This window comes from Tachyglossus aculeatus, chromosome X4 (assembly GCF_015852505.1).
Source record: "Tachyglossus aculeatus isolate mTacAcu1 chromosome X4, mTacAcu1.pri, whole genome shotgun sequence".
Classification (NCBI taxonomy): Eukaryota; Metazoa; Chordata; class Mammalia; order Monotremata; family Tachyglossidae; genus Tachyglossus; species Tachyglossus aculeatus.
This window is the reverse complement of record NC_052098.1, coordinates 33,561,993-33,576,256: the sequence shown is the minus strand read 5'-3', so window position 1 is coordinate 33,576,256 and position 14,264 is coordinate 33,561,993. Positions and strand designations below refer to the sequence as shown.

Genomic DNA, 14,264 nt, shown 5'->3' with positions numbered 1-14,264 from the left:
GTGTGTGAAATTATAGCTGATAACATCAATACTTGCTTGTAGTCCTTTCTTCATTGTGTGCATGTAAAGATTGCTCCTCACTGCTCTTGCAATTGTTACAGCGCTTAGTACTGTTTTCATTTCTCCCTCTTGGTATCACAGTCTTTCCTAAGTCCCTGCTCCAAGCCAGTCACCTCATTTCTGACAGCTGTCTACAAGGCTGATCTGTCTTCTGCCACATCAGCTGACAACTGCTAGGCCACACTGTTTGTGGTTTTGCTTCATCCTGTCATTGAAGTGTTTCTTCTGACACTCTATTTACAGTTACCCAATTCAACTCACCATGGAGCAGTTATCAATCAATCATACTGAGTGCTTACTGTGTGCAGAGCACTGTACTAAGGGCCTGGGAGAGTACAACAGAGTCGGTAGACACATTCCCTGCCCACAAGGAGCTTACAGTATCGAGGGGGAGATAGACATTAAGAGAAGCAGTGTGGTCTGCTGTGGGACCTTGGGCAAGTCATTTAACTTTTCTGTGTCTCAGTTACCTCATCTGTAAAATGGGGATTAAGACTATGAGTCCCATGTGGGACATGGACTGTGTCCAACTTTATTAGCTTGTATCTGCCCTAGCGCTTAGTACAGTGCCTGGCACATAGTAAGCACTTAAATACTATTTAAAAAAAAGATTAATTATGGATATCCACATAAGTGTTGTGGGCCTGAAGGTGGGGTGAATAATGGGCAAAAATCCAAGTGCAGGGGCAATGCAGAAGGGAGAGGGAGTAGGGGAAATGAGGGCTTAGTAGGAGAAGGCCTCTTGGAGGAGATGTGATTTTAATAAGGCTTTGAAGGTGGGGAGTGATGGTTTGTCAGATAGGAAGGGGGAGGGAGCTCCAGGAGAGGCAGGGCATAGACAAGGTCAGTTGTGAAATGGACGAGATCGAGGTGAGCTATGAGCTAAGCATCTTTAAACCCAGGCAAGTGCTTCAGATTTGAGGATTTAAAGGCTTATTAAAAAGCACATCTCCTCCAAGAGGCCTTCCCCGACTAAGCCCTCATTTCCTCTTCTCCCACTCCCTTGCTCTTGGATTTGCCCCCTTTATTCATCCCACCCTCAGCTCTACAGCGCTTGTGTATATAGCTGTAATTTATATTAATGTCTGTCTCCCCTGTAGACTAAGGTCCTTGAGGGCAGGGAACATGTCTACTATGTTATATTGTACTGTCCCAAGTGCTTAGTACAGTGCTCTCCTTCTTGCATCTATGCACCTGGATCTATGACCTTTTGGCATTTGATATTCATCCCACAACACTTACATACATACCTTTAAGTTCTATATTTAAATTATATTAATGCCTCCCCCTCCACACTGTAAGCTCATTATGGGAAGGGAACTTGTCTGCTAATTCTGTTATACTTTACTCTCCCAAGTATTTAGTACAGTGCTCTGCATATACTAAGTGCTCAATACATACCATTGGTTGTTCTGCACATAGTAAGCACTTAATACAAATGATTGATTTTGGAACATAGAATTCTCAAAATGCCCCTGCCATATAAAGTGACTCTTCTCCTAATCTCTGAAGGACCAGTTTCCCTGAGAAACAGATAGAAAAACTTTAACAAACTTTTGTATAAACGTTAACAAAGTTTATACCCCCCAAAAGCCCCAAAACATCCATGCCTGTACCTAATGTGGAATACACATAAAACTGAAAAGCACTAGTCCTTGTTCTGAGACACCCTGTCAACAATTACAGCAAGTCAGTCATTCCGAAAAGCAGCTTGGCCTAGTGGAAAGAGTATGGGTCTGAGAATCAGGAGACCTAGATTCTAATCCTGATTCCGCCACTTGCTGGCTCGATGACCTTGGCCACGATCCTTACCGTTTCCATGCCTGTTCCCTCATCTGTAAAATGGGGATAAAACGCCTGGTCTCCCTTTCTCTTAGTCTGTCAACCCCATGTGGGACATGGGCTGTGTCCAATCTGCTTATGGTGTAACTATCCCCAGCACTTAATATAGTGCTTTGTGCACAGTAAGTGCTTAAGTACCACAATTACTATTGTAACAGTAACAAAACCAATCCTTACTCATGCCTAAAGGCAAACAAGGAATGAGAATTATAACCAACTCTCTCAAAATAATTTAAAATGGTGTCTTTTTTTGGACTGTCAAAATTGGAGAATGCCAATTGTTTGTAAACTCCTTGAGGGCAGGAACCAGATGTTTTACTTCTACTGTACTTTCTCAATGGCTTAATATCATTTTCTGACCACAGTAGGCATTCAATAAAATTATTTTTGGAAAGCACACTCCAGAGGAAAATATTAATTCTCTCTCTGACTTGAAAAGAAATAATGAATAACAGACTATTAAGTTCCTTCAAAGGCTGCAATACAAGTACAGCAAATAAAACTTCAAATATAATTTTATTAGAAACTTTCTTTTGCTAGGGAAAACAATATACAACAATTTGCACATGCACCAATAACTTATTTCACTGTACAGTAGATTTTCCACACAATGGTAAACGATATTCAGGATTTCAATTTAGATTCAACTTTGAAAAAGACTTTGGGTGAATACAGCAATAAGTAGTGTCAAGTTTTCAAGCTCTGCAGAACAGTGCATCGTGTACCTAAAATCCAAAGACATCCACCCCAGTTATTTTTGAAAGGATATTAAGAATTTTAAAAATAACTTTTTCCATACGCAGAAAGAAGAAAAATCCCATCAATTTTACCCTTGTGAAAATGTTAATTTTCTTCCTTTTCTAGTGCAAATTGCATTGGAAAGAGTTTTGTGCACTTGCACCCAGCTTGTCAGTAATGTTCTAGGCATTAAATTATGTTGGTAAGATATTGTGCATCCACAAACACTGGGAAAGTCCCACAGATGTAGCTCCTATTTGACTTTTCAGTGCTTAGGCAGCCAAGTGGACATTTTTTCATGTGCTTTCCATGTTAAAATTTAAGTACAGTACTTAGAAAATGAAAAAGCATTCTTTCCTTATTATGTAGGACAAAAAAGTATTTGTGGCTGAAGACTTCAGATTAAAAAAAAATATTATGAAGTTTTCCCTTTTTTTGGTAATAAAAATCTTCTTTCTAACCTTCAGTGACAAAATGGTCTCATGAGGTATAAAGGGTATGTTATTCCTAATGTAAGGAAACCTTCCCTAACTTTAGAAAAGCTCCTCCATGAAGTGATAATTGGAGGCCTATAACCATTGGACTCTGCCTTTCCACTTAAATAGCCAGGGCTTTACTGATTGTCTAAATTAGGATAGGGTAAGTTCATGGAAAAAAAAAAATATGATAGCACCTGACTTGGACCTCCTATGTCATCCTTCTTGCCTCCATTGAAAATATGATCATTTGGGAGGGGATTAAACTTCACTGTGAAGAAGCATATTTTTTACAATTTAAACAAAGGTGACATCAGCTAAACACTATCCTTTGTTCAATTATAATGAGTCATCAAGTGACATTTAGTATGGTACACCAGAATCAGGGATACCAAATACTGTTGGGCTCTTCTAGACAGACACAAGTTGAAAAACATTGATTTTAAAGTGTAACTTCACATACTTCTTCTAAACAGTACCTCCGGTGTAACTGAATGGAAAACACAGTTCTGTACCACCCTGTCAAAGGAAAAAAATTTTAAAAGATAGAAATCCACAAAAATCAATCAACCCATGGTATTTATTGAGCACTTACTGTGTGCAGAACACTGAACTAAGCACTTGGGAGAGTTTGACACAATAGAGTTGGAGGGCACATTCTCTGCCCACAAGGAGCATAAAGGTGTTCTAACAAAATTGCCTTTAATCTATCTTCTTTATACTGTTACTCCCTCCCTTGTCTTATGCTGTCAAGTTGTTTCTGACCCATAGCGACACCATGGACACACCTCTTCCAGAATCCCCCACTCTCCATCTGCAGTGGTTCTGGTAGCATATCCTTAGAGCTTTCTCGGTAAAAAAATACGGAAGGCGTTTATTTACCATTGCCTCTTCCGTGCAGTAAACTTGTGTCTTCACTTTTAACTCTCTCCCATGCTGCTGCTGCCCAGCACAGGTGAGTTTTGACTTGTAGCAGATTGCCTTCCACTGGCTAGCCACTGACCAAGCTAGGAATGGAATGGGTAGGCCTCTGCTTGACTCTCCCTCCCGTAGCTGAGACTGGTAGAGTACGGGAAGCTTTCTAGGTGCTATCCTGAGAGGAGGAACTCCCTCCCACTTGCAATTTATGTTAATGTCTGTCTCCCCCACTAGATTGTATGCTCCTTGAGGACAGGGATCATGTCTACCTACCCTAATGCATTTTCGTAAGTGCTTGGTATAGCTCTGCACACAATAAGCACTCAAATACCATTGACTGATTGCTTAATATTTTTTAATTGGTCCAATGAATAAACTTCCTTGAATATTTTGAAAGCTGCAACTGTGGTTCATTTTTATCATATTGTCCTTTTTACAAAAAAAATCAGCAATATTATAACAATTGAAAATGGACACAAAGTATTATTCTTTAGAGAAAGTGCACGATTATGAGAAAGGGCTTTCTCTCTACAATGATGAGATATTCTCTATGACCCATGTGGATTGTAGTGTAGTTATTTAGATGCATTTACTGAGCATAACACAGGGAATATGACCGATAGTAATGATAGACTTCAAACCACTAAGTTTCTTTGAGCCACATGCACGACTGCAACAAGATACACTTAATGTGCTTTCAAAATGACATCAGTACATCTCGTTCTTGCACACTTGTGTAGAACGGTCTTCCAAAGATAAATGAGTGTAGGCCAGGTTTGATTTTTTCAGCTAGAGCCATTATTATGTTGAGATCGCCCTCTGCTGTTAAATTCAGGTCGATCTTCAAGTTACGAAGAGATTTAAAAGGCCTTTTCCCTTTCTGCCTATCAATTAAACAGAAAAAAAAAAATGGTTACTGTACAGAAAATCGTATATAGAATATAAAAACATCTTCACCTCTCCAGGCTTTTACTTACGTGTCATCTTCTATATATTTTATTAGCGTCAAAGCTTTGCGATGAAGGACAAGCAGAAACTGTGCAAGGTAAGTACTACGCAAAGACATTCCCGGTTTCAGGTGAAAGACCTAGAGATAAAGATAATTTTCTTCAGTAGATTAAGTCCATTTCATAGCATACCACTACTTTGTATGCATACAAGTTTTTCTTCCAAATAAATATAATAGGGAAATACTAAGCTATATAATGCAGGGATCCAGCCTACCAACTCTATTGTATTGTACTCTCCCAAGTGTTGAAGTACAGTGCTCTGTACACAGTAAACACTCAAATACCACTGACTGATTGATTCCCAAATGGTTTTTCACACACTTTCAACTGTGCAGGAAGTGTGCTTGCCTTTTTCAAAGAACAGCCAAAACAAGGTAGTTTGCCATTTCAACAGAATCTAGCTAAAGAGAGTTTCAGTTACTTGGAATAAATCACAAAGCTGACCAGCACTACTTCTAACATTATATGTAAGTGGCCAGGGACCATAAATTAAACACACCCCAGAAATGTGAAATCCTCCAACATTCACAGTTACTTTTGAAAGGCTTCCATTAAAACTGATGAAAATAAGCTTCATACCTGTTTGGAAAATTATCAGCATCAAAAAACTGAAGTGACATTTTACAAGAATGTTCTAATAAAAGTAATGCAACTAGTATTAAATGATTAAACATGACATTCATTCTGACTAATCTGAATTTATAACTATTACCTGATCCAAGAAAGCTTTTACCAACGTATCTCTGTGTAGGACATCCTGAAAAATATTCCTAGAAAGATAAGAATGAAATATGTCAGATAGTTTTAGCAAGATAGACTTAATAATTCTAAGCTGAGAAGCAAATAAATTCCAGTTTTAGGAATTTAATCTCAGACAACAATATTACAACTAAATCCTGTCATTACTGGGTCAGACTAATGGCAATCCAGTCCAATATTCTGCCTTGACAGTGGTAAAAGCATGCTTTGCCCAAATTAATGTGGCCCTCCAAGAAAAATAACTGCATACTTTCTAGGTAATTTTCTGACCTTTCAACATAACTATTTTTACTTTCTAACACTTTATTGCTGACCTCTCAACCACAACTGTATTCGAATATTTTTTAAAAATCTTTACAACTTTTACACCTGGCATGCAAAAAAAAAAAAATGCTGTCGTGATTGCTTTGAATCGTATCTCCACTTTTCATCCTAATGTGTTTACTCAACACTAGTTTTACAGCTTTCTTAATCTCATGTAACATTTCCTCCTCACTTTCCTCACTCTAGTCAGGTAGTCTCTAATTATTAATTGGGGTATTTGTGGCATTTCTTAAGTACTTTGTACTATGTATTAAGCACTAGGGTAGATATAAGATAATCCGTTTGGACACAGTCCCTGTTCCACAAGGGGCTCACAATCTAAGGGAGAGGCAAAACAGGTATTCAATCCCTATTTTACAGTGAGAAAGCTGAGGCACAGAGAAGCGACTTGCCCAAGGTCACCCAACAGGCAAGTGGCAGAGCTAGAATTGGCCCCCAGGTCCTCCAACTTCAATGCTGATATTTTTGTTCGGTAGAGATTTTCTAGCTATTCCTCACAAAGTGCCCATCTCTATCTTTCCTATGATTTTTTTTTATAGCCTAAAGAACAAACATGACAGCTAAGCAACCGTGGGTTTGTGTGTGGTTGTTTGTGTGTGCACAGAATAGTTGGAACCCTGGATCCTGCATTGGCTTTTCTGCCACAACTCAACCACAGCTGAAGTTCAATCTCAACTTCCTTCCCCGGAGGAAAGAATCAGCTGTGGAACAGCCACCCTACCAGATTTCCCAGAAACCGGTAACTCTTGCGACTACCAGTATCTACTTCAGTGGCAGCCCTGTGGATTGTGAATCAAGTTCAGCTCAGACATCACATTTGATTGAATCAACTTTATTCAACTTCTTTTGGGTTCCACTCCAAGTTCCCTAAATTGAATAAACTGATTCAAGTGAGTTAGGGGTCTGATTTGAATTTCATTCAAAAAACTCAGGCAAACACATACAGTCACACTTACGAGAACCCCTTTGGTTTTCTACTTTCCCTCTCTCCTACCCATTCACTTTCTGGGAACCCTCTGGGGAAGGCAGAGCATCTCTCTTCATCATCTTTCTATCCCATTCCCTGAGAAACCAGCCTGTCACCAGGGCCTAAAACCCCACCTTTTCCAACAAGCCTTTGCCAATTTACTCCCAACAACCCAAGTCTCATCAATCCAGTCACTACCTTTAGCAGTGACATATTAATACTCTTCCTTAGTCCTGGGGATTATATATATATATATATATATATATAAATCAAATGCATGATTATTTATTCCAACTACTCTATTTGTAAGTATGTTTATTCTATCTTCTCCAGACATAATCGTACAGTGCACTGCACCTACTGGGTGCTCAATATATACCTTTACTGCTACTTCTAGAACAAATATATGTATACATATACAACCACATATATTCATTCTATAAATCAGAATGATTTAATCTCATTTGATTCATGATATTAATAATCTACGTGTATAATACAGATGACAACCAATTCCACAGTGGTACTGTAGGTCAAGGGACTTGGTGAACTAAATGTGCTTAGCAATTGCCAGAATTGTGGTCTGTAGATGGTGTCAAATGCTTCTGTCAGTTAATCATATTTACTGTGCGCTTACTGTGTGCACAGCACTGTACCAAATACTTGGGAGAGTACAATATAATGAGTTGGTAGACATGTTCCCTGTCATGTCAATGAACACAGGTCTTGATATTGCTCTCTGCACTTTTCCTCATCTGTCATGCTTCAAAGATCATACCTGGAGTACTACACTTTGGTGTAAGGCACAATTGACTATTATTACTTACAGAATTTATTAAGCATTTACAGTGTCAAGCAATATACTAGGCACTAGGGTAAAAAGACAAGGTCCTGTCCCACAAGGGATTTGCAGTCTAGGTAAGGGAAGAAAAAATAACATAGAACAATAAGAATAAAGCGTAATGATAGGAGCAAATTAAGAACAATAAAATAAGCAGCTAAACTGTATTTGAAAGGGACAGTCCTCAGGCTCCTCATGGCTCCATGCAAACAGTCCTTGGTTACAGACTACCTCACCCAACCCAATATAGTAAAGGTTGGGGTGGAAGCATCACTTTGGAATGTTGCATGTAAGGAGAAAGGCTGCCCCAGCCAATGGGGTCGGGGGCAGAAAAGACTACGGTCACACATATGCCCTGGTTGTTGCCCACCTCCTGCACCTACGGGAGGTGGGACTTTTCTTCCACAGTATTGCACAGAAGGAAAGAAGCTGTCCCAGATACTTCCTAAAATCCCCAATGGTAAGGAGACTCCGGCCATGAGGGACCCAGTTTCTCCCATGCTGGAATCCTTCTGGACAAACTACTATGTTTTTCAGTAGTATGTATACAAGGATTCTGGCTAGAGTGTGGCAACAAGGGAAATTCCCCTATAATTTCCAGTCAGCTCTCACCTTTCTTCTTGAGGATGGTGATTATCATCTCCGAAGTCTTGTGACATATTTTCAGTGTCCCAAATGTTGAGGAGTTTGTCCAAACACTGTAGTATTAGGTCCTCTCCTTGCTTGCAATAATGATAATAATAATAATAATTGTGGTATTCATTAAGCACTATGCGCCAGGCACTGTACTAAGCACTGAGGTAGATATAAGATAATTAGGTTGGACACAGTCCCTCTCCCACATAGGGCTCCCAGTCTCAATCCCCATTTTACAGATGAGGGAACAGAGGCACAGAGAAGTTAAGTGACTTGCCCAAGGTCACACAGCAGACAAATGGCAGAGCAGGAATTAGAACCCAGCTCCTTCAAAGACAACTCCCAAGTCCATACTCTATCCAGTAGGCCACGCTGCTTGTACGCTTCTTGCAGAAATGCCATCAGATCCAAGAGTTTTACCTTTCTGATTTTGATTGGTTAAGTAATCCTCAAAAGCTGGAGCCATACCCTCACAAGTTGGCTGGTTTCCAAACCTTCCAATGGGGATGATCATTGTAATGTTCTTGCTACTTTGCAAGGTGTTGATAAAACAATTCCTGCTTTGTTGCAAGATCTGAATCATCTTCATCAAACTGGGCTTGGTGGAGTCTCCTTGTCACATGCAGTCTTCATGGTCTCAGAGAGATGCCTGTTCACACCTCACGTCATTACTTGTATTTGGGGTTCTTTATTCCGATATGCTTGAAATGATGTTGCGAGTCCCTTACAGATTTCCTTCTTAATTCTCCAAACCTTGATATTTAGCCGGTTTGATAGTTTGGATGCCATTTATCAACATAGACATTGTACTGGTAGCAGAAATGCATAATGTGCCTGCTGTTGGGCAGGGACTGTCTCTCTATGTTGCCAACTTGTACTTCCCAAGCGCTTAGTACAGTGCTCTGCACACAGTAAGTGCTCAATAAATACGATTGAATGAATAATGTTTGAGCTGGTAGTCTGACTATATATTTCAAGACCTCATGGAAGACAATAATCTATATGCTGTCACTGTTGATTCAGATTTCTTTCATTTGCAAGGCAGAAGGTAGCTTTGGTGATTTTGAGCTGATGTTGGAAAGATTCACTGAGTGGAAGGAGACAAAACCCATTAAGATGTTTCCTGGGATTTGGCATCACTATCCACCCATGAATTGAAATGCCTTATGATGATTAGCTATTCTTCAAATTTTCTCCCCCTCTGTTGTGATTTGTCATTTTTGGGGTATGTGTACTAATGATAATAGAAAAGTGATTTTTCTTCAGAAGCAGGCATAGGGTCATCATAGTCACTTATCCCTCTGGAAATCCATACACTAAGAACTGTCCGACTGCAAATCCCACACCTTAGTTAAGTCCTCACTCAGAAGGAGGACTATCCAGAACAAGGTGCATTCAGTACCCGTCTCTTCAACTTGTGCATCAGGATGTCTATTTCTTTTAGGCAGTGATATGGATCAATACCTGGCCAGATATGAAGTCAACAAACGCAGTTTTTCTTTAGGGATGATTAGTTATTGTCAAGTTGTGTCCCGATGTTCCATGACCAGACAGTTATTTTCTTTCTTTTCATTAGTTTATGTGTTAGAACATTTCAAGATTAAGGTTCATTTTGTGTGGTCTTCTGGTGAGCCTTTCTGACCCTTTCTACAACCCCACTGGAGAAAAAGCAGGGCTGTATGGTAGAGCCAATCCTGTTCAATTCTATTTTGCCATATTTGAGAGGGCAATGAGGGCTCTGGAGCCTGCGGTCAGAACACATTTCTGAACTAACAGAAAACTCTTCCAACCAGCAATGTTACATTTTCTTTGTGGACATGGGGATGAATTTAGGGTGGGCACTGAGAGATACAGATTGGAGGGGCAGGGTGAGACAGAAAGTGAGGGCAAGGGAAAAGAGGGTAAAAGGGGCAGAGGGAAAAAGAGGGAGGGAGGAAAATACTTGCCTTCCACTGCCTTGCCACCTGCTCTTCTACCTCCTCCACTAGCCACGTGGCAGTGGTTCTGGTCCAGGAAGTGGCCTGGCAGTTCTGAAACCTGGCTCCATGTGGTTCACATCTTCACAGTGGCTTGGGAGTCCCAAAACTTGCCATGACCCCCGAACATCCCCAAAACTCTCTGGGCTGGCTGAAAATGAGGGAGGGGTTTGGTTCATCTTCACTGAGCAAAGGATCCAGGGGAGAGAGAAACCCATGACCCACTTCTGGAGTCTGATGAGGATGACAGGAACTCAGCAGGTGCCAGGCTTGACAAAAAGTGGAGATGGCATTTTGACTCCACTTCTGGTCCCGCTCCAGTTCCAAAGCCCAATAAGCTGCCAATCACAAGTACATGATGGGTCCATTTGCCCCTGTGGAGTTGTTGTCCCTGCTTCCAACCCAACAGACTATGAGAATTATTACAATTCCCTGAGACAGTCATTCTGGAATTACTGTATGCTGATAACTGTGCTCGAGGTATGTATACAAGATGACAATCATAGGACTACAAATATCTTTGTAGAGCCAACGGTGCTATGGTCTGACAATACGCCTCAAGAAAACGGAGGTTATACACTAACCTGTACCTGGGAACACCTTCACACAGTCAAAAATATTCACTAGCAACACAGAACTTGGTACTGTCACTGAATCCTGCTAGCAGGCAGTACACTATCCAATGAAACACTGACAAAAAAAGTGGAGAAGAAAATAAAATGGGTCAGCTTGGCTTCTGGGAGATTGCTAGAGTTTGATGACAACAGGTCATCAAGCTCCAAACCAAGTTGGTCTTTATAGCTGTAGTAGTGTTCACCTATCTATATGGCTTGGAAACCTAGACTTAGCATGGATGACATTTCTTCAGTAGCTTCACTAGCATCATCTAAGAGTAATACCCAACCTAAAAAAGCAAGCAAGGTTACCAACAGTGAGGTCCTGGAATGCAGTCAACTCAACAGCACTGAAGAAATACTCAGTGCAATAAGGCTTTGTTGTGTGGGACAAAGGAGGAGAATGTTTGACTGCTGTATTGTCAATTGGAAGTGGGCACATACAAGCAGGGAGGGCAAAAAAACAACAATATAACAACAACAAAAAACCACCCTGAAAAACCCAAAACAATTTAAAGATGTAGGGAAGCATGGTCTCAAATAATGGGATAAAGCAATGAACTGTTGGGAGACCACCACAGTAGACAGACCAGCCTGGCAGGTAGCAATCGGGAGAGGGATTCCTCTCAAGTGGAGGCTTTTGTGAAAGTTTGGGATATTTCAAGAGGTAAAGACAGGTCATGTATGGCAGAAATGGGTCAGCACATCAAGGAATAATCCTTAAGTATATACTGTAGGAGAAAGTGTGGAGCAAACACATAAATGCAGAGGAACTACCCATATAAAAACATATTGTCAGAAGTTATCTAATCCCCCAGTGTTCTATCCAAAATGCATTATGCAAGGATATGTGTGTGTGTGTGTGTGTGTGTGTGAGAGAGAGAGAGAAAAAAAAAGATTTAACTTCCAAATAACTATCCAAGATAATGGCAGAGAAAGATGTTATTGGGGTGGCAGTTATTTTGGCCAGAGGGCCGCTTACCAACTTGTCAGAACTGTGGAGAGCTGCACACAGACTCCTCTCCTCCTGAGAGTGAGAGCTAAAGGCAAGGAGGGGAGTGTTTAAATGCAGCCACTAATGTCCCTGGAAGTTCCTACTTGGTTCCAAGTCTAATACAAATGCAGTCAGCACCGTTCACATACTGCAGCCTGGAGAGAAGCAACAGGATGGTGTTGCTGACTGCACAGCAGCCTCGGATCTAGTTAGAAACTACCGAGGTAGAAAGTGCGTTGGCTACTGCAAATCAATAGTACCCCAGGCCCCAGATCTGGCCCAGTTGAATCAATTCCTACGCCAGGTATGATCACCATCCTGTGTACATGGATGAATGAAATCCAAAGACAATCCAAAAACCTGTTGGCCAACAGTTTTAACCTCCTCAACTAGAGTGTTTACTGGACAAATATTAAGACAACTGATCCAAATCATACTTCTCTTTTTCAAGTGTTTGTGGGCATGGAATAAGTATATGCTCCTGTTGCTCCCCCCCCCCCCCCCGCCCCCAATCACTATGTATAAAGTATTGCACATGTCAGTGTTCAGTAAATAGCATTACTACTATTACTACTTTCTTTTCAGGCATGAATGGCCCCGTATCTCCCTTACCTTCCCAGCTCCCTCCCACCTCCTCATCTACTCTCATCCTTTTTGGCCATCTCTCAAGAGATCTCCTGCCTGTTTTCAAAATTTACCCCCTGACACTTGGCAACTCCAACCCTTTCTCACCTCTTAAAAACACTTCTGCCCACTCTCCTCTCCCTGACTCATCTTCAAACACTCACTCTCTGAAGACTTCTTCCCCTATACCTTCGAACATGCCCATGTCTTATTTAACCTAAAAACATCTTCTCTGGGTTCCACTGCACTTTCCAGCTACTAGCCCATATCCCTTCCCCGTTCCTATCCTAAATCAAAGATTGGGTTGTATACCCCTGCTGCTTCCGCTTCCTCTCCTCGATGTTTGACCCACGCCAATCCAGTTTCCAACTCCTTTATTCCACTGCAACCGCTACATCAAGGTCAGAGACCTCCTCCAAATCTAATGGACTTTACTCCATCCTTCTTTCTATGCCCCACTCCCTACATGTGGATGCCCACCAAGGCTCTATTCTGCATCCCCTTCTCTTCTCAATCTTTACTCACTTCCTTGGAAAGCTCAATTGCTCCCGTGGTTTCAACCACCAACTCACAATAATAATAATAACAATTATGATATTTGTTAAGTGCTATGTGGCAGGCACTGTATTAAGCGCTGGGGTGGATATAAGCAAATCAGGTAGGTTACAGTCCCTCTCCCATGTGGGGCTCACAATCTCCATCCCCATTTTACAGATGAGGTAACTGAGGCACAGAGAAGTTAAGTGACTTACCCAAGGTAACACAGCAGACAAGTGGTGGAGTTAGGATTAGAACCCATGACCTTCGGATTCCCAGGCCCATGCTCCATCCACTATGCAATGCTGCTTCTGCAGATGACTTCCCAAAATACCTTGCCAGTCCTGACCTCTCTCTGCAATCTCAAATTTTCTCCTGCCTCCAGGACATCTCTACATAAATGTTCCACCAGCCCCTCAAGCTCAACATGTTAAAAACTCAACTCCTCATCTTCACTCCCTATTTTTCTCCTCCAAACTTTTCCATCATAGTTTAAGGGATCCTCTCTGTCTCTGAAGTTCATAGCCTTGGTGTTATCCTTGACTCCCCTCTCTCTTTCAACTGTCATATTCAGTCTGTCACTAAATCCTATCAGTTATTCCTCCACAAAGTTTCCAGAACCTTCCAAATATATCCAGAAGCACTATGGCCTAGATGAAAAAGCACAAGACCGGGATTTACGACAAATATTCTAATCCCGGCTCTGCCACTTGCCTGCTGTGGGACCTTGGGCAACTAACAACTTTTTGGTGCCTCAGTTTCCTCATTTGTAAAGTGGGGATTCAATACTTGTCTCTTTTCCACTTAGACTGTGAGCCCCACATGGGACAGGGACTCTGCATGATCTGATTAGCATATAGCATTCATTCATTCAACTGTATTTACTGAATGCTTACTGTGTGCAGAGCACTGTACTAAGCGCTTGGGAAGTACAAGTTGGCAACACAT

General features: G+C 41.1%; 1 protein-coding gene and 1 non-coding gene across 3 annotated transcripts in view; both read right to left on the bottom strand.

The window, feature by feature from the left end:
- Positions 1-4,081: 4,081 nt before the first annotated feature.
- LOC119948511 lies at positions 4,082-4,219 on the bottom strand. Its single transcript, XR_005456902.1, has one exon. It is a non-coding gene; the product is annotated as a small nucleolar RNA SNORA7 (small nucleolar RNA).
- Positions 4,118-14,264, bottom strand: part of C9orf72 (C9orf72-SMCR8 complex subunit) — a 41,126-nt gene continuing 30,979 nt past the window's right edge. For both annotated transcript variants that reach the window (XM_038769705.1, XM_038769704.1), the window contains exons 9-11: positions 5,757-5,814; positions 5,012-5,121; positions 4,118-4,918 (exon numbers count right to left, since the gene is read on the bottom strand). In XM_038769705.1, coding sequence (XP_038625633.1) covers positions 4,732-4,918; positions 5,012-5,121; positions 5,757-5,814 — 355 coding nt within the window. In that variant the 3' untranslated portion in view covers positions 4,118-4,731. The remainder of the gene's footprint in view (positions 4,919-5,011; positions 5,122-5,756; positions 5,815-14,264) is intronic.